Source organism: Oncorhynchus mykiss, chromosome 23 (assembly GCF_013265735.2).
Source record: "Oncorhynchus mykiss isolate Arlee chromosome 23, USDA_OmykA_1.1, whole genome shotgun sequence".
Taxonomy (NCBI): Eukaryota; Metazoa; Chordata; class Actinopteri; order Salmoniformes; family Salmonidae; genus Oncorhynchus; species Oncorhynchus mykiss.
In genome coordinates this window covers 35,325,610-35,344,069 of record NC_048587.1, presented here as the reverse complement: position 1 = coordinate 35,344,069, position 18,460 = coordinate 35,325,610, and the positions used below count along the sequence as shown (strand labels likewise).

At 42.5% G+C, this 18,460-nt stretch overlaps 1 protein-coding gene across 4 annotated transcripts; it reads left to right on the top strand.

The window, feature by feature from the left end:
- Positions 1-1,241: 1,241 nt before the first annotated feature.
- Positions 1,242-17,380, top strand: LOC110502652 (sideroflexin-1). 4 transcript variants are annotated; one of them, XM_036960355.1, is made up of 11 exons: positions 1,242-1,612; positions 6,947-7,114; positions 7,782-7,949; positions 8,754-8,852; positions 9,743-9,818; positions 9,925-10,010; positions 12,892-13,019; positions 14,691-14,740; positions 15,229-15,278; positions 15,429-15,476; positions 15,624-17,380. In XM_036960355.1, the coding sequence occupies exons 2-11, from the start codon at positions 6,957-6,959 to the stop codon at positions 15,718-15,720; spliced, it is 960 nt and encodes a 319-aa protein (XP_036816250.1). In that variant the 5' UTR covers positions 1,242-1,612; positions 6,947-6,956; the 3' UTR covers positions 15,721-17,380. The 4 variants fall into 4 exon arrangements, with proteins under 4 accessions (XP_036816250.1, XP_036816248.1, XP_036816249.1 ...); XM_036960353.1 differs by having other exon boundaries at positions 1,242-1,776; XM_036960354.1 differs by lacking the exon at positions 1,242-1,612 and adding an exon at positions 3,447-3,649.
- Positions 17,381-18,460: the final 1,080 nt, after the last annotated feature.

Below are 18,460 nucleotides of genomic sequence, written 5' to 3'. Positions count from 1 at the left end.
TGAAAGCAGGTTCACACTGAGCACGTGACAGACGTGACAGTCTGGAGACGCCGTGGAGAACGTTCTGCTGCCTGCAACATCCTCCAGCATGACCGGTTTGGCGGTGGGTCAGTCATGGTGTGGGGTGGCATTTCTTTGGGGGGCCGCACAGCCCTCCATGTGCTCGCTAGAGGTAGCCTGACTGCCATTAGGTACCGAGATGAGATCCTCAGTCCCCTTTTGAGACCATATGCTGGTGCGGTTGGCCCTGGGTTCCTCCTAATGCACAATGCTAGACCTCATGTGGCTGGAGTGTGTCAGCAGTTCCTGCAAGAGGAAGGCATTGATGCTATGGACTGGCCCGCCCGTTCCCCAGACCTGAATCCAATTGAGCACATCTGAGACATCATGTCTCGCTCCATCCACCAACGGCACGTTGCACCACAGACTGTCCAGGAGTTGGCGGATGCTTTAGTCCAGGTCTGGGAGGAGATCCCTCAGGAGACCATCCGCCACCTCATCAGGAGCATGCCCAGGCATTGTAGGGAGGTCATACAGGCACGTGGAGGCCACACACACTACTGAGCCTCATTTGGACTTGTTTTAAGGACATTACATAAAGTTAAAGTTGGCTCAGCCTGTAGTGTAGTTTTCCACTTTAATTTTGAGTGTGACTCCAAATCCAGACCTCCATGGGTTGATAAATTTGATTTCCATTGATAATTTTTGTGTGATTTTGTTGTCAGCACATTCAACTATGTAAAGAAAAAAAATATTTAATAAGAATGTTTCATTCATTCAGATCTAGGATGTGTTATTTTACCCATGAGGTGGCTAATGTCAGGGCTTTTGAGAGCATTTCATATGCAGTTAAAAGGGTTTGAATGGTGCTCCTGAAGAGCATGGTGGTGGATAGGCCTTCACTGAAGGCTCCAGGGGTTGCTGTTCAACAGCAGGACCCAGATATGTTAAAGGTTATATATAAGGTGGACTTTGTGACCTTTATTTCTATGGTGATTAATGGCACTGCCAAGGTGGAGAGGAAGTCCAGGAAAATAGATATTGTGGATGCGGTGGAATGGTTCCTGGGACTTAAAGACTTCTCAGCAGAGGAGTTGCATGGAGTATTGTCACAAGCCGTACAACCTCTCAATTCATAGAGCCTGAGAAGGGAGATACTGTATGGAGATTTGAAAGAAGTGGGAGTTAGGGGGTTTTGGTTTTGTCAATGTGTTATTTTTTTTTTATTGTGGGTGGATTAAGTTAGTTTCCTCTATCTTGTATGGGTGTTATTTTTACCTTTTTTTCCAAACCTGTCCAGTTGGTGGTGGTAATACACCTTTTTGGGTTGTAGTCTGCCATAAAACCCACAGAAGAAGAAGTAGGAGAAAGAAGCTAAATGCTTACGGAGGAGTATGGAAGGAAATAAGGAAGAAAGTAAGGAAGAAAGTGGAGAATATTAGGAATAAACATGGAGTGGGGGATTACACAGGCCTTCTGGAAAATCTGGTGAAGGAGAAGATGATGAACAAGAAAAAAAGGAGCGATATAGAATATGTTTTGAGTGAATATGGAATGGAGGATCGCCCAGAACTTTTGGAAGAGCTTAAGGAGGAAATGGAACATGATGAGAGTGAGGATTAATTAAATGTGGTAGCAGGTGCAGTTATGATTGCTGAGAAGAAGTTGAGTGTAGAGGGAAATAGTGAGGTGAGGAAGGTGGGCGTCAAGTGCAAAAACAGGAATACGTGCTCCAGTAGATCAGAGATGGAACTTGTTGAGAGTGAAGTACCTGCGGTGAGGACTGCTGAGTTCAGGTCTCGTCCCAAGGATGATTTGGGCACAGTAGGAGTGAGATTTGTTGAGAGAATGTATCTGTGCTTTTTGGTTGATACATATGTGGTGTCAGGTTGGGTGGAGGAGAGGTTGGGGACTGTTGGGTTAGGTAACTCGAGTGGACTCTATTTTTTTGTGTTTCCTCAACCCAGAGGGAGCGGGCGTTCCGGATTACGAGATTAGTGCTTTGCTCTCCGGAGCAGGACGCCGTTGAAAGATGTAATAACAGGGGTGGCATTAAGTGTTGAGGAGCAGTTGAAAGTGAAGATTCCCAATGTCTGTGACAGCGCTGTTTGGTGAGATGTAGATACGGTGGGGAAACGGAGAAGAAATTATATGTCATGCAGAGTTTTTAGCAGATAAGGTCAAGGTAGGAAGTGTCAGGTATCCCGTGAGAGTTTATGTTATGAAAATATTATGGTGTTTTAGGTGTCAAGGTTATAGGCATAGTGCAGCAGTGTGTAAGAGGGAGATGCCTAGGTGTGCAGGAGGGCATTTTTTTTATTTAACTAGGCAAGTCAGTTAAGAACAAATTCTCATTTACAATGATGGCCTACCAGAATGCAAAAGGCCTCCTGCGGGGATGGGGCCTGGGATTAAAAATACTAAATAAAATATAGGACAAAACACACATCACGACAAGAGAGACACCATAACGCTACATAAAGAGAGACCTAAGACGACATAGCATGGCAGCAACACGTGAAAACATAACACGGTAGCAAAACAACATGGTAGAAACACATGGCAGCAGCACAACATGTTAGCAGCACAAAACATGGTACAAACATTATTGGGCACAAACAACAGCACAAAGGGCAAGAAGGTAGAGACAACAATACATCACGCGAAGCAGCCACAATGGTCATGAGATGAAGGAATGTGCGGAACACACATCGGTGGAGAAAAATGTGTGTTAGTTGTGGGGGTGATCATGGGGCTGGAGATCAGAGATGTCCTGTGAGAGAAAGGCAGATTGAGGTTGCCAGGGTTAGAGTAGTACAGAAAGTGCCGTATGCTGACGCATGGGTACAGGGTGAGGGATCCTGAGAGGATTCCTGTGAGTAGGCAGAGATCAAGAGAGTGATAGGAATAATATGTGCTTCAGTAAAGTGGGATTTTTAGCATTCATAGCCATGGTTGTTAATTGTACTGCAGAAATGGATGGAAAGTCACAGAAAATAGAGGTTGTAGTGGCAGCGGCAGAGAAGTACTTTAGATCGCAAGGATTTACTGCAGAACAGTTGCAGGGGGTGTTTAACCTTATCTAGTCTTCTGGAGTAGGACTAGATAAGGTAAAATACTGGAATGTGTGTGTTTTTTTTTATTTTTAGAGAGGGCTAATAGGTGGTAGGGCAATTTTCCTTTCCCCCAATTTGTTATTTAAGCAATAAGGCTCGAGGAGGTGTGGTATATGGCCAATATACCATGGCTAAGGGCTGTTCTCAAGCACAACAACGCGGAGTGCCTGGATACAGCCCTTAGCCGTGGTATATTGGCCATATACCACAAACCTCAGTGCCTTATTGCCATTATAAACTGGTTACCAACGTGATTAGAGCAGTGAAAATAAATGTTTTGTCATACCCGTGGTATACGGTCTGATATACCACAGCTGTCAGCCAATCAGCATTCAGTGCCCAGTTTTTATAATATTGTATCAAATAATATAATTAGGTAGGCCGTGAATGGCCTCACACACCCGTACAGTAGGTGGCAGTGTATGCACCTAAAAGTTGGATGGGATCCGCCAACGAAATCCCAAAGAATAAGTAATTGTTTTTCAAGTCTCTGCAAGGTGTGTAGAGTGAGCACAGCTTGACATTGAAGCTAGGTATGTTTTGGTGATTTTATTGACAGTGTTTTACATGTTGTAAATGTGTAGCTACCTCGAGCTAACGGAAGACGCGAACGTTCTGCAGTTTCCTATTTCTTAAACGTGCGCTAGCTAGAAGTTAGCCATCTAGCTAGCTGACGTTAGTGGTTGTTTTTTAATTGCACATAGTAAGAAGTCACCGTGTTCGTTCACAATATAGTCATTTATATCAAGACAGTATGTCAGCCTCACATGCTACAATATTGGACAAGCAAACTGAAATGGTCAAACGTTAGCTACCTAAACTTAAGCATGGTATCGTTAGCCTCCGATTTTGATAACGTTAACTGCACTCATATCGCTGCGAGATGCAGGTTGATTTGTATCCATCTACTACTATATATTGAAAATTGTAGGTAACTTTACACTTCTAGCTTGGTCTTCCTTTCTCCTTTACCTGTCGTGAGTGTCAGGCACCAATCACATGCGTTATTGCATTAAAGCTTGCCTTGGGTTCACTTTGTAATTTTAGGGTACAATTATTATTTACAGTAGCATATCGTTGCGCCATATCGGACGCTATTAAAAAAAAAAAAAAAAAACGGAAATGGCGTCCATTAGGGGGTACGCCCATGTAAAATAAGGTGTCCATTAAAACGAAATTAAATGGATTCACATGTCCATGTACATTACCCAATTTGTTTTGTTAGTCCTAACGAAGGCGTCGTCTCGTAAAAAAAAAAAAAAAAGATCGGTCACGTTATCAACGCATTGGAGAACAGTCTGATTTTACTCGTATACTATTGATCAACAATGAAAGTATCGACGCCTGTCACTTCATGGGACTCAATTGTCATTTACAGAATGTGGATATTTATTTGTGCACTATTATCAGGAAGACAAATGCATAATAACAAGCAAATGTCTTGGTATTTGTTTCCTAAAAGCCTTGATTATATTTAAATCGTATTTTATTAACTAATTAGGAAAATAATAATTCTAACCTGTCTAGCTTTTTTCATTTTGCATTAGCATCAAACAAACATTCTAGGTGCATTTTACAGTTTAGCATTTTCAGTTGGATAATTTAGCTTAAATTCTATTGTAAAATTGAGAGCCATAAGAACAGAAAAACGAGGTGGTTAAATAACTTTTATTAGAATAACATAACTAAACCCTCCACATCCCACCCACCCCAAAAAAATATTTTAACTGATTTCTTTTTAAAGAGCTACACCATGTGCATATACAGTGCGTCCTGATATGACATGAAAAATAAGGTCCTAATGCTTCCAAAACCATACCGCAAGCCACGAGTCTTAATGTCCAGATTGAGTGTCTGGCCTCTTAACAAGACTACCCCGACACCTTCATCCAATGTGTAATGCAATGGAACTGAGTGTCATGATCAAGGGCTATACTGGGTAGTGATTACCCTCGCCATAACATTAAAATAACTGCGTGAAAGCAGTACTCGACAGGTGGGAGTGAAGGACACTGTGCCAGTGTCCTAGCAAGCTTGTAGCCTCAATGGCAGTGGGCATGGCATGTATTAAGTGACATATAGTGGGCATGGCATGTAGTAAACATGGTCTGCAGATAGACCATTCAGCTAGAAAGACCTCTGTTTATCATCTGACTACCTAGGAAACCAAACATCATGATAACTCTAGTGGCTGAAAGCTAGGCTTTTCATTTTTCAGTTTGTTTATTGTTGTACTGCAAGGCTCTGATGTAGCCTTGGTCAGATGATGCATAGCCTAGATGTGCATGTAAAAGACAGCTAGTAACCTATTTGCAGACTGTGCTGGACTGGTCATCCCCTATCCACATTGATGGAACAGTAGTGGAGAGGGTAGTAAGTTTTAAGTTCCTCGGCGTACACATCACAGACAAACTGAATTGGTGCACCCACACAGACAGCATCGTGAAGAAGGTGCAGCAGCGCCTCTTCAACCTCAGGAGGCTGAAGAAATTTGGCTTGTCACCAAAAGCACTCACAAACTTCTACAGATGCACAATCGAGAGCATCCTGTCGGGCTGTATCACCGCCTGGTACGGCAACTGCTCCGCCCACAACCGTAAGGCTTCCAGAGGGTAGTGAGGTCTGCACAACGCATCACCGGGGGCAAACTACCTGCCCTCCAGGACACCTACACCACCCGATGTCACAGGAAGGCCATAAAGATCATCAAGGACAACAACCACCCGAGCCACTGCCTGTTCACCCCGCTATCATCCAGAAGGCGAGGTCAGTACAGGTGCATCAAAGCTGGGACCGAGAGACTGAAAAACAGCTTCTATCTCAAGGCCATCAGACTGTTAAACAGCCACCACTAACATTGAGTGGCTGCTGCCAACACACTGACTCAACTCCAGCCACTTTAATAATGGGAATTGATGGGAAATGATGTAAAATATATCACTAGCCACTTTAAACAATGCTACCTAATATAATGTTTACATACCCTACATTATTCATCTCATATGTATATGTATATAATGTACTCTATATCATCTACTGCATCGTTATGTAATACATGTATCACTAGCCACTTCAACTATACCACTTTGTTTACATACTCATCTCATATGTATATACTGCACTCAATACCATCTACTGTATCTTGCCTATGCCGCTCTGTACCATCACTCACTCATATATCTTCATGTACATATTCTTTATCCCCTTACACTTGTGTGTATAAGGTAGTAGTTTTGGAATTGTTAGCTAGATTACTTGTTGGTTATTACTGCATTGTCGGAACTAGAAGCACAAGCATTTCGCTACACTCGCATTAACATCTGCTAACCATGTGTATGTGACAAATACAATTTGATTTGATGATTTGATTTGATTTTTAATTCAGATTGAATTAATGCTAAAAGAAGGTTCAGAATGCCAATGTAATTCCCTTCAATAATGTTTAGGCTAATAATTCTGATGCATTTAGGAGCAAGCTAATTTGTCAGAGAATTTAGATAAGGCCTGACTTATTGACGTATTAGGATTTTGAGGAGGAGACTATAGGTGCAGTAGGCCCCTCCAATCACTAGGATTGTTTTGGCCACAGAGAAAGAGAGGAAGTGAGAGCTATAAATGAATCGGAGAGGTAGGGGACTTACCGTGCTATCAAGGCTTAGGCCTAGCTGGGGAGAAGGACTTATCTTTTGAAATATGTTGAATTTGTTGACAAGGTCTATTTTGTCTTTCTTTTTGTCCCCCCCAAAATGTCACTGAAGAAAGTCTTTGTCAAATGTGCAGAGAATTAAACCCATGCCTAACTAACATGTTTCTGTTAACCGGTCCCAAAGTAAAACAAGGATGTCTGGAGATCTGGACATTAACATCAAGGAGCCACGATGGGACCAGAGCACATTCATGGGCCGCGCCCAGCACTTCTTCTTCGTCACTGACCCCAGGAACATTCTGAAGTCCTCTGAGACCCTGGAGGATGCACGGGTTACTGTGGAGAAATACAGGTACGGTGGGAGGAGAGGGAAGGATGGGTGAGGATAATGTGGCGGAACGGGTGGGTGGAACTGCTGTCAAATGAGATGCTGAGAGCACATGGGTCACTGGAAAATTAACAGGTATAGATGGAGGAGGGGTGAGGTCCTGGGAAGGAAAATGATGATACCTTGGAAAGCTACTGCATTACTCCCCTCTCCGTACGATGGGGTGTGTGGTGCCTGGGAAGGAATTCCTTTACATTATTGGAAGCATCAAACCAAAAATCTATTGATTCTGTGGCTCGTCATGTATGATCACGGAAACAATCTATAGCAGTGTCTCTGAACTGAAGAGTTCAAGAAGTTAGCTAGCTGTCGTCATAACCTGATCTCCCCCCCTCCCCCCACGGCATAATAAGAGAAAGAAACAAACAACATTTGACAGACAAACAACTAATTAGGCTTGGCCTGTAGGCTGGAACATCTGGCCTACTGGTTTCTCCTTTACACCAGAGATGAACTGAAAACACAAAAATAAATATGTAAGACTAAGCTGTGTCTTTGTTATGAACAAATGCAGAAATGGGCACATTCCTTTAAAACAACGGATGTACTTATATTATGCTTTATGCTGAATTTTTGTCATTCATTCATTCATTCATTCATTGTTTAAAGAGTTTGATGTACTTGTGTCCAGGTTAGGAGTGGTGAAGCCAGGTCTGACAGAAGATGAGCTGTGGAGAGCCAAGTACATCTATGACTCTGCCTTCCACCCTGACACCGGCGAAAAGATGGTGGTGGGACGCATGTCTGCCCAGGTCCCCATGAACATGACCATCACCGGATGCATGCTCACATTCTACAGGTACTACTAGGGTGTATTCCGTTTTCAATTTAATACATGTTAAATACAATTTGTGTGTAGCATAACATACAGAACAGGTAAAAAACAATCCCAACATATCAGATGGTGAAATTGTTTGAGAGAAATGCATAGATTATGTGAAATAAATTCAGCCTGTTTTACCACGGAATTAGGTCAATCTGCATTCTGTGTTTTTGCAGCCCGTATGGACTTTTCTGTAGAGCCCTCTGCACCTTGAGGCTGTTATCTCTAGGGCAGTTCAGGTTGTTGATGGAGGACCTCCGTGTTTAGGAATGTGACTGCTTTTCTTGAATTGCTTGTAACTATTTTATGTTTTTATGCATTGTATTTGTATGATTTGTGTACATGCAGGGCTCCCTTGAAAAAGAGGCCTTGGTCTCAATGGGATTTCCCTGCTAAAATAAAGGTTCTATTTTTTTTAAGTCGCACTGTAACACCATTATGTAAACATTGCACGGAAGTGGAAAGTTACATTTTTAGCTGTTTTACAAGTCATGATTTAGCTTTGTTTTCTAGGAGAAATTCAAACAATCTGCCTCAATGAAATATCAGAAATGATTCATGCTTATTCTCACTTTCCTTGTCCTCCTTCTCTCATCTTTCCCTTTTCCCTACCCTTCTCTCCCATTTTTACATAATTTTGCCTTTCCATATCCCCTCCCTTTTATCTCCCCTTTCTGTAATCCCTTTAACATCTCTCACCTTCTCTCCTCCCCTCACCCCTTTTGACCCTCTTTCCTCCCCTCCTCTCTTCTCACCTCTCTTGAACCTCTACTCCTCCAGGACGACTCCAGCCGTTGTGTTCTGGCAGTGGGTGAACCAGTCCTTTAACGCTGTGGTCAACTACAGCAACCGCAGTGGAGACTCTGCCCTCACCACCAAGTAGGGACTGGGACCACTTACACCACAACCACATTACTAAACCAGCCCTACAGTACCTGTAACTGGCTAGTACTATGGTGCATCTCATAGCCTTAGCTACTGTATCTTCCACTCCTCATCTGCTTTCCTTCATCAGTACTGATCTGAAAGGACATGGATAGGTGGTGAGCAAATCCCCATAACATTTTCCCGCTGTTGCTTTCACCGGTCTTCTCTTTCTCCATCGGTGCTGATGAAGGAAAAGATACAAGGAGAGAAGACCATAGTAGACTATTGATGTGCACCCCTAGCCTAGCTCAGCTCTGTATGGGGGCCTCCTGTCATGCAGGGCAAAGCAGAGGCTAGCCAGTGGAACCCCAGTCCACTACATTCCCCTTACAGCGGTATAATAACCCACTCTTTAGTTCAGTATGCTCCTCCATTCCACCTGAAAGACTGTAGCTGTAACTCTGCTTCACTGTCTACAGTAGATATAGGAAGCAAGGCGTTAGCATACATGTGTCTGGTCTGGGGCCAAGGGTACCACTTTAGACTATTTATATGCACCTACTTAACCAGGACACATGCGGAATGAGAACAAGCAATGCTGGTGCTTCTCAGTTTATATGGAAAGAGCATGTCAAGACTGGGGACCATTTTAAATCATTATTACTGTGGAGAGATTCCTGAACTGTACATCGTCATGTCTGCCTGACTTGTCAAGTTTTGCAATAAATATTGCTTATGATTTGAATGCATGTATTCCGTATGCATTGTGACTTGAGACCTCTCTCTGCGTATTAGATAAGACTAGATTCTGGTAAATGCTTGGAACAGGAACATTATTGAGGCTCAGTAAATTGTTTTAGTAAGATGCTAAGATGTAAATGTGCGCCCCTATGTTCTCTCAGTCAGCTGGCTGCAGCGTACATCAGTGCCACCACAGGAGCTGTAGTCACAGCCCTGGGACTCAAGTCTCTAGCCAAGGTACGGGACTGTCTAAGGATCATCTTAGTTCAAGTTGATTTACACTTCGCTTTACATTTTAGCTCCATGAAAAATCAACATTGAAACAAACTCCGTCTCTCCCCAGCGCCTTCCAGCCGTCATGAGCCGGTTCGTCCCTTTCTTTGCTGTAGCGGCTGCCAACTGTATCAACATCCCCTTCATGAGGCAGAGGTGAGCTAGAATTTAAAGACACCACAACCAATGTTCCCTCTAAGCTGCGGGTGTGCCCCAGGACTGCCGCGCAGAAGAAATGTGAGCCCACGCAGAGAAGCACAAGATTAGAAAGTTGAGTGAAGTTCAGATTTTTCCCCCTTAGCTAACACTATCAGCATTTCCCTTTACTGTGGGATTTGTGATTGAATCAACACATTATCAACGTTCAATGCAACTGAGAGTCATCTTTGTCGAACAATCGATTGGTCACATTTTAAATGGTGTATTTTTCCATATATAGACACTTCCTATGTGTTTTATTCAAATCAGCTATATGCACTGAGCTTGTCAGATGCTTTAAACTCTCTGTTTGATTAAATAATGAAGACACACAAATTACTCGAGGGAGTGCGACGGCAATTGATTTGATTGTGCAGGGCCGGGCTTAGTAAAAAAATATAATATATTTTACATTGAGTGACTGACTGAGATTTTGAGTTACGTTGTGTCTCTCTCCTCCCTGCTGTGGCACAAATCACAGCGATTGACTTTGTGACTAGCACTCCTTCCTCACTCTCCTCAATACCACAGAAAATCAACAGTGTTTATCGCGCTGTCCGTGTTGCTGAAGCTGCAACATAATTACAGCCATTTCTGACAAGTTTTGTTACCGAAATCCCTCTTTTGTGTAGGAAAAACGTTCCCTCAACCCTTGCTCTCTTTAGGTGACACATACAGTGCCTTGCGAAAATATTCTGCCCCCTTGAACTTTGCGACCTTTTGCCACATTTCAGGCTTCAAACATAAAGATATAAAACTGTATTTTTTTGTGAAGAATCAACAACAAGTGGGACACAATCATGAAGTGGAACGACATTTATTGGATATTTCAAACTTTTTTAACAAATCAAAAACTGAAAAATTGGGCGTGCAAAATTATTCAGCCCCCTTAAGTTAATACTTTGTAGCGCCACCTTTTGCTGCGATTACAGCTGTAAGTCGCTTGGGGTATGTCTCTATCAGTTTTGCACATCGAGAGACTGAAATATTTTCCCATTCCTCCTTGCAAAACAGCTCGAGCTCAGTGAGGTTGGATGGAGAGCATTTGTGAACAGCAGTTTTCAGTTCTTTCCACAGATTCTCAATTGGATTCAGGTCTGGACTTTGACTTGGCCATTCTAACACCTGGATATGCTTATTTTTGAACCATTCCATTGTAGATTTTGCTTTATGTTTTGGATCATTGTCTTGTTGGAAGACAAATCTCCGTCCCAGTCTCAGGTCTTTTGCAGACTACATCAGGTTTTCTTCCAGAATGGTCCTGTATTTGGCTCCATCCATCTTCCCATCAATTTTAACCATCTTCCCTGTCCCTGCTGAAGAAAAGCAGGCCCAAACCATGATGCTGCCACCACCATGTTTGACAGTGGGGATGGTGTGTTGCTTTTACGCCAAACATAACGTTTTGCATTGTTGCCAAAAAGTTCAATTTTGGTTTCATCTGACCAGAGCACCTTCTTCCACATGTTTGGTGTGTCTCCCAGGTGGCTTGTGGCAAACTTTAACCGACACTTTTTATGGATATCTTTAAGAAATGGCTTTCTTCTTGCCACTCTTCCATAAAGGCCAGATTTGTGCAATATATGACTGATTGTTGTCCTATGGACAGAGTCTCCCACCTCAGCTGTAGATCTCTGCAGTTCATCCAGAGTGATCATGGGCCTCTTTGCTGCATCTCTGATCAGTCTTCTCCTTGTATGAGCTGAAAGTTTAGAGGGACGGCCAGGTCTTGGTAGATTTGCAGTGGTCTGATACTCCTTCCATTTCAATATTATCGCTTGCACAGTGCTCCTTGGGATGTTTAAAGCTTGGGAAATCTTTTTGTATCCAAATCCGGCTTTAAACTTCTTCACAACAGTATCTCGGACCTGCCTGGTGTGTTCCTTGTTCTTCATGATGCTCTCTGCGCTTTTAACGGACCTCTGAGACTATCACAGTGCAGGTGCATTTATACGGAGACTTGATTACACACAGGTGGATTGTATTTATCATCATTAGTCATTTAGGTCAACATTGGATCATTCAGAGATCCTCACTGAACTTCTGCAGAGAGTTTGCTGCACTGAAAGTAAAGGGGCTGAATAATTTTGCACGCCCAATTTTTCAGTTTTTGATTTGTTAAAGTTTGAAATATCCAATAAATGTCGTTCCACTTCATGATTGTGTCCCACTTGTTGTTGATTCTTCACAAAAAAAATACAGTTTTATATCTTTATGTTTGAAGCCTGAAATGTGGCAAAATGTCGCAAAGTTCAAGGGGGCCGAATACTTTCGCAAGGCACTGTATATGTATTGCATGCACGTGACCAATAGGGCCTGATTTATAGCGATCAATAAATTGGTTATAACAAACTCTGAACACTAACACGTGACAGCAAAATGAATGCCGAGAACGTGACAAATAAACTCGAAACGGGGAATGTTTACTGGTTGCTCAGGAGTTAAAGGGGAAGTCAGACATGTGGAATACATTTGACAAGTTGTGGAAAATACTGGAGATCAAGAAAAAGAAGGTAAGGAGCAAGTGCTGTGTGCTTATTGTGTGTGCCAAACAGGTGCTGTTTTTCTTATCGTTTGGAACAATGTAAGCAACACTAAATAAATAACATTCAAACGACACTAAAAACAGTCTCATGCATTCGTGAATACAATTGCCGAAATGGAACGATTTATTGTTTACACAAATTATTCAAGGATGGCTTTATTTTATTTTCAAACTAAAATGCTTGCTTGCATTTCAAATCATGAATGACTCATATGCAACAATATCCTGGTTAACTTTGGACATAGCAACATGATTTGGCTGAATTTCATTCTCTCCTTATGTCCCTTTTCTTAGGGAGCTGAAGTACGGCATTCCAGTGACAGACGAGGAAGGGAACCGGTTAGGAGAGTCAGTCACCGCTGCCAAGTCAGGCATCATCCAGGTGGTGGTGTCCAGGATTGGCATGGCTGTGCCAGATATGGGTAAGCACTGTGTTTCAGACACAATGTGACTGACCACCTGGATTTGGACTGGTGTTTTTTTTTATTTTTTTTTATTTTTTTACATTGGATGACAGTAGAGACTCCGAGCTACAAAATTGTGTATCAAACACTGCACTAGAGGAACAATGTGAAAGTAATTCTGCTTTGAAAGTTGATTAATATGTAACCCTGCTTTTGAGAAAATGGCCCTTCAATGTTTTAGTACACCTACTGGAGAGCTCTTTGTCTACACCTATTCAGCATCGTTCACACCCTCTTAAGCCTTAGCCCCACCCATCTCTTTAAGAATGAATGTGTGAGGCCATGTCCTAAACAGAGTTAGTAAGGTAGTGTAGTAAACTACCAAAGTAGTAGCCTACAACAAGGAAAAACTCCAGTTAAAAATACACTTGTCTATATCCTAATGTGACTTTGGTGCAGGTCATGTTCTTGACATTACCGTCTCTGATAAACGCACACTATATCAAATTAAATCAGTTTATTTGTCAAATGCACATGATACAGAAGGGGTAAATGGTACAGTGAAATGGTTACTTGCATATTTGCATAGGAAGTGTCCACATAAAAAATATAGTGTAATTATTAGATGCTTACCTAGACACACTTGTCTAAATTGATGGTTCATGTGAAAGAAATGCTATAACCAACCCAAGCCACATCTAGCTAAGTGGATGGGTCATTATTGTCTAGCTAGCTAAACGATGAACTATAATCCCAACCCATACTATTAGCAATACAAACAGATTGTCATAGCTAGCCACTATGCATGAAATGCTATAGTATGAATCTGCAAGTAGCTAAAGCTAACAAACTAAGTTCATTGTTAGCTAACTAACATTAGACTATAGCTAGCAATTCAAATGGCTTCCTCAGATACAAATAATATTACTACACAGATCATACACGTAGCGTTAGCTAGCGAGCAGCACGCTAACATTTGCTAGCTAGCCAACAGTATGCTTTAACTTGCAATGAAAATGACTTTCTGACTAAATTAGAAACCGTATAATATCTGAAAAATTAGCTGGACTCTTAGCCGTATACATGGATGAACGCTTCACAGCAGACTTGAAACCCTTTAGCTAACTAAGACGTCCTGTGTTTCCATTTCGTTTGTACAGCTTATTTGGTCCACGTTGTGTCAAGTCACACAGGTTCACACTGACCGTGTGCAGAAAGTAGTCCATCACAACTTTTTCCCCACTGATCTTTGTCGATAGCACCGGCTAAATTCAGGGCAGCAATGTTGTTGTGGGCAGTAGCAACACTTTTGAAGTTCTCCATGGCTAAGGTAATATCTTTAAAAAAAAGCTGCAGTAGCAAGGATTATCTACACATACTGAGCAGCTGATGTTTGACTGAAGCGTGTTACATGGCAGACCAATCCGAACTTCTCTCTCTCTCGCCATGTCCAGCCCATCCATTATCTCAGCCAATCATGGCTAGCGGGAAGTTTCCTGTCCTTCTGTGGCTAAACCAACTAGGCTTGCGATTTAACAATTGTATTCGTATTTACAGATGGCATGCAAGTTTAAGGCACATGAAAGTTAACATGTTCCAGAAGGCATTTCTGCCAAAAAACGCATTTTATAAAATACGTGTTGCCTCTTGAAAGTCCTCATTGTTTTCTCTCTCTCGGTCTGTCCACAGCTATCCCACCTGTGATAATGAACGCCCTGGAGAAGAAAGCCTTTATGAAGGTAATGTTACAAGAGACGAATGGATGCCTGTCATGCTCTCAACAGTCAGTGGGTTTACTGGAGCCGGTACTACATACAGTCAGTGTGTGTGGAGGATAATCTGTGGCATGTAGCCACTGTTGTACTAAGCCTACCCTCTATTTGGAGTTCAAACCACTTAATTAAATAGTGTCATTCTATGTGTGGGGTTTAGCCATGTAAAATATGCTACTTGTTTGTTGGTGTCATGAGAGGCGAGTGGAAATCCAGGCTTCTGTGTTTTGTCGTGTCTGATATCCTGTGTTGATCCACAATCTCTAGCCTGGTCCCAGATCTGTTTGTGCTGTTTTGTCAATGACCATATGAGTAAGCACAAACAGATCTTGGACCAGGCTTGTTAAGCTCTTCGATACTGTCAGTGTAATGTCTATATACTGTCTGTTGGTTTCATTAAAAATTGCTTCAGCTTGGAGTTGCTTTCACAATTTCTGTCTCTGTTTTCTCCTCAGCGGTTCCCAGTCCTAAACGCCCCAGTACAGGTGGGACTGGTGGGTCTGTGGTAAGTATCTAAGGGAGTAATTCTCCTCTCTCAATGACATGCACTGTAAGCAAACTAACCATAACATGTTCTGAATACTGCACGTCATGATTGTATTCCGCGTACTGCTTGTATTGCACTGTTTACCAAACATTATTTTCTCTCTTTCAGTCTGGTGTTTGCAACTCCTCTGTGCTGTGCCCTCTTCCCACAGAAGAGGTAAAGTATGGCCATATGTTACATACCTTAGCTATAGACAGTGGATCTGCTTTTCTTTAACATAGAGATTGTACTCTCTAATAATCAATGTATTTTTCTCTCTCTGTTTCTGGTCCGTTTTCTCTCCCTCCCCCTCTCTCTCTGTAGTTCTATGGCAGTGAGCAGCCTGGAGACAGATCTTCAGGAGAGTATACTACATAGCAGTCCCCACACTACTACTGTCTTCTTCAACAAAGGCCTTTAGGACCACACAATAACACCCACCATGCATAATCCCCATCTGCTGGTTGGACCTTGCTACTACAGCTCAGTGAGAACAACTGTAAGGCCAAAGATAATATTATATTTATGCATATTTTTTATTTACCTGTTTGTTTGATGTTCTAGGCTTTTTTGTTGTTTTATTTGGGAGAGGTGATAGTGAGGGGTGCGTCTCAGTCCTACAAAGTTGCTTCCTTGTCTGAAATGATTGGTGAAAGCCTACCAGTCAAATTTTTCTGATTGTACACTGAAATATAAAAGCAACATGCAAAATTTCAACCATTTGACTGAGTTAAAGTTCATATAAGGAAATCAGTCAATTGAAATAAATAAATTAGGCCCTAATCTATGGATTTCACATGACTGGGAGCAAGGCCCACCCACTGGTGAGCCAGGCCCAGCCAATTAGAATTTGTTTTCCCCCACATCCTCAGATGTCCGGGTGGCTGGTCTCAGAGGATCCCACAGGTGAAGATGCCTGATGTGGAGCTCCTGTGCTGGCGTGGTTACACGTGGTCTGCGGTTGTGAGGCTGGTTGGACGTACTGTCAAATTCTCTATAACTATGTTGGTGGTGGCTTATGGTAGAGAAATTACCTTTTCAATTCTCTGTCAACAGCTCTGGTGGACATTCCTGCAGATATTTTATTTCAGCTCATGGGACCAACACTTTACATATTGTGTTTTATATTTTTGTTCAGTATAGATGCAGGAAAGGAGACAAGGGGAGAAAGCCTCTTCGAAGTAATGAAACGCATGCGAGCGTAGTGTGACATATATAGTGTGACACATCTTATAATCCTACATTGACAAACAGACTATGGTTTGATTTTATTTCTATTTTGTGCGTTTATCCTCCCTGGGGTTGTTTAATTACTGAATGTTACTGAATGACAAATTCTATCAACTCACCCCAAACTAGATCACCCCTCGTTTTCAATCCCAGAGAGATTTTTTTCTCCCCAAGGTGTATTTGTTTTTTCCAATGTGTTTGAGATCGTACCCTTTTAAGCCGTGTACACTGAAACCATTCATGACTTGGAATTAGAAAATTGTTTAATTGAATCTGTTAGATATCCACTCCCTCAAATTGGCTCTACTGTAGTCTGTAGTAAAATACAACAGTTGGTTTATGATAACAATAAAGACTGGCTTGCTATTAAATTCCTTTTTGTGTCTGCCAGGGTTTTGTTTATCATTGTAAAACCTATTGCTTCAGTGTGCCCTAATGAACATTACCCAGTTGACGAGCAAAGCTTCCCTCTCTCACCACTGCCCTTGGAAATGTACTTACACACACTGTCCCAACAGATAACCTTATCAACCCCTCTCACCCTAGTAACCCTGTCTGTTTTGTTACGAAGAAAACCTTTAGAGATGCTATGACACTGCGTGGGCACTCCTTACTGAGGTTTCAATAAGCACATTCCTAGTTGCACTGATGACAATGATATGCCAGCAGAAAGGTTTATCTAGGATAGAATCTAGGCATAATGTTTCCGCCCCATATCACGGTCTTTCGGCAGGTAGCCTAGTGGCTAAGAGCATTGGGCCAGTAACCGAAAGGTCGCTGGTTCAAATCCCCGGACTGACTAGGTGAAAAATCTGCCGATGTGTCCTTGAGCAAGTTTCTTAACCCTAATTGCTCCTGTAAGTCACTCTGGATGAGTATTTACTAAATAACTATATATATATATATATATATATATACACACACACACACTGCTCAAAAAAAATGAAGGGAACACTAAAATAACACATCCTAGATCTGAATGAAATATTCTTATTAAATATTTTTTTCTTTACATAGTTGAATGTGCTGACAACAAAATCACACAAAAATGATGTATGGAAATCAAATTTATCAACCCATGGAGGTCTGGATTTGGAGTCACACTCAAAATTAAAGTGGAAAACCACACTACAGGCTGATCCAACTTGATGTAATGTCCTTAAAACAAGTCAAAATGAGGCTCAGTAGTGTGTGTGGCCTCCACGTGCCTGTATGACCTCCCTACAACGCCCGGGCATGCTCCTGATGAGGTGGCGGATGGTCTCCTGAGGGATCTCCTCCCAGACCTGGACTAAAGCATCCACCAACTCCTGGACAGTCTGTGGTGCAACGTGGCGTTGGTGGATGAAGCGAGACATGATGTCTCAGATGTGCTCAATTGGATTCAGGTCTGGGGAACGGGCGGGCCAGTCCATAGCATCAATGCCTTCCTCTTGCAGGAACTGCTGACACACTCCAGCCACATGAGGTCTAGCATTGTGCATTAGGAGGAACCCAGGGCCAACCGCATCAGTATATGGTCTCAAGGGGTCTGAGGATCTCATCTCGGTACCTAATGGCAGTCAGGCTACCTTTGGCGAGCACATGGAGGGCTGTGCGGCCCCCCAAAGAAATGCCACCCCACACCATGACTGACCCACCGCCAAACTGGTCATGCTGGAGGATGTTGCAGGCAGCAGAACGTTCTCCACGGCGTCTCCAGACTGTCACGTCTGTCACGTGCTCAGTGTGAACCTGCTTTCATCTGTGAAGAGCACAGGGCGCCAGTGTCGAATTTGGCAATCTTGGTGTTCTCTGGCAAATGCCAAACGTCCTGCACGGTGTTGGGCTGTAAACACAACCCCCACCTGTGGACGTCGGGCCCTCATACCACCCTCATGGAGTCAGTTTCTGACCGTTTGAGCAGACACATGCACATTTGTGGCCTGCTG

What these genes read in the sequence shown, in the direction of transcription:
- LOC110502652 (XM_036960355.1), top strand. Translation starts at nt 6,957, where the DNA reads ATGTCTGGAGATCTGGACATTAACATCAAGGAGCCACGATGGGACCAG. An exon ending in AGAAGAAAGCCTTTATGAAG is followed by an intron (nt 14,741 to 15,228) that starts GTAATGTTACAA and finishes TTTTCTCCTCAG; the next exon opens with CGGTTCCCAGTCCTAAACGC. An exon ending in GTGGGACTGGTGGGTCTGTG is followed by an intron (nt 15,279 to 15,428) that starts GTAAGTATCTAA and finishes TCTCTCTTTCAG; the next exon opens with TCTGGTGTTTGCAACTCCTC.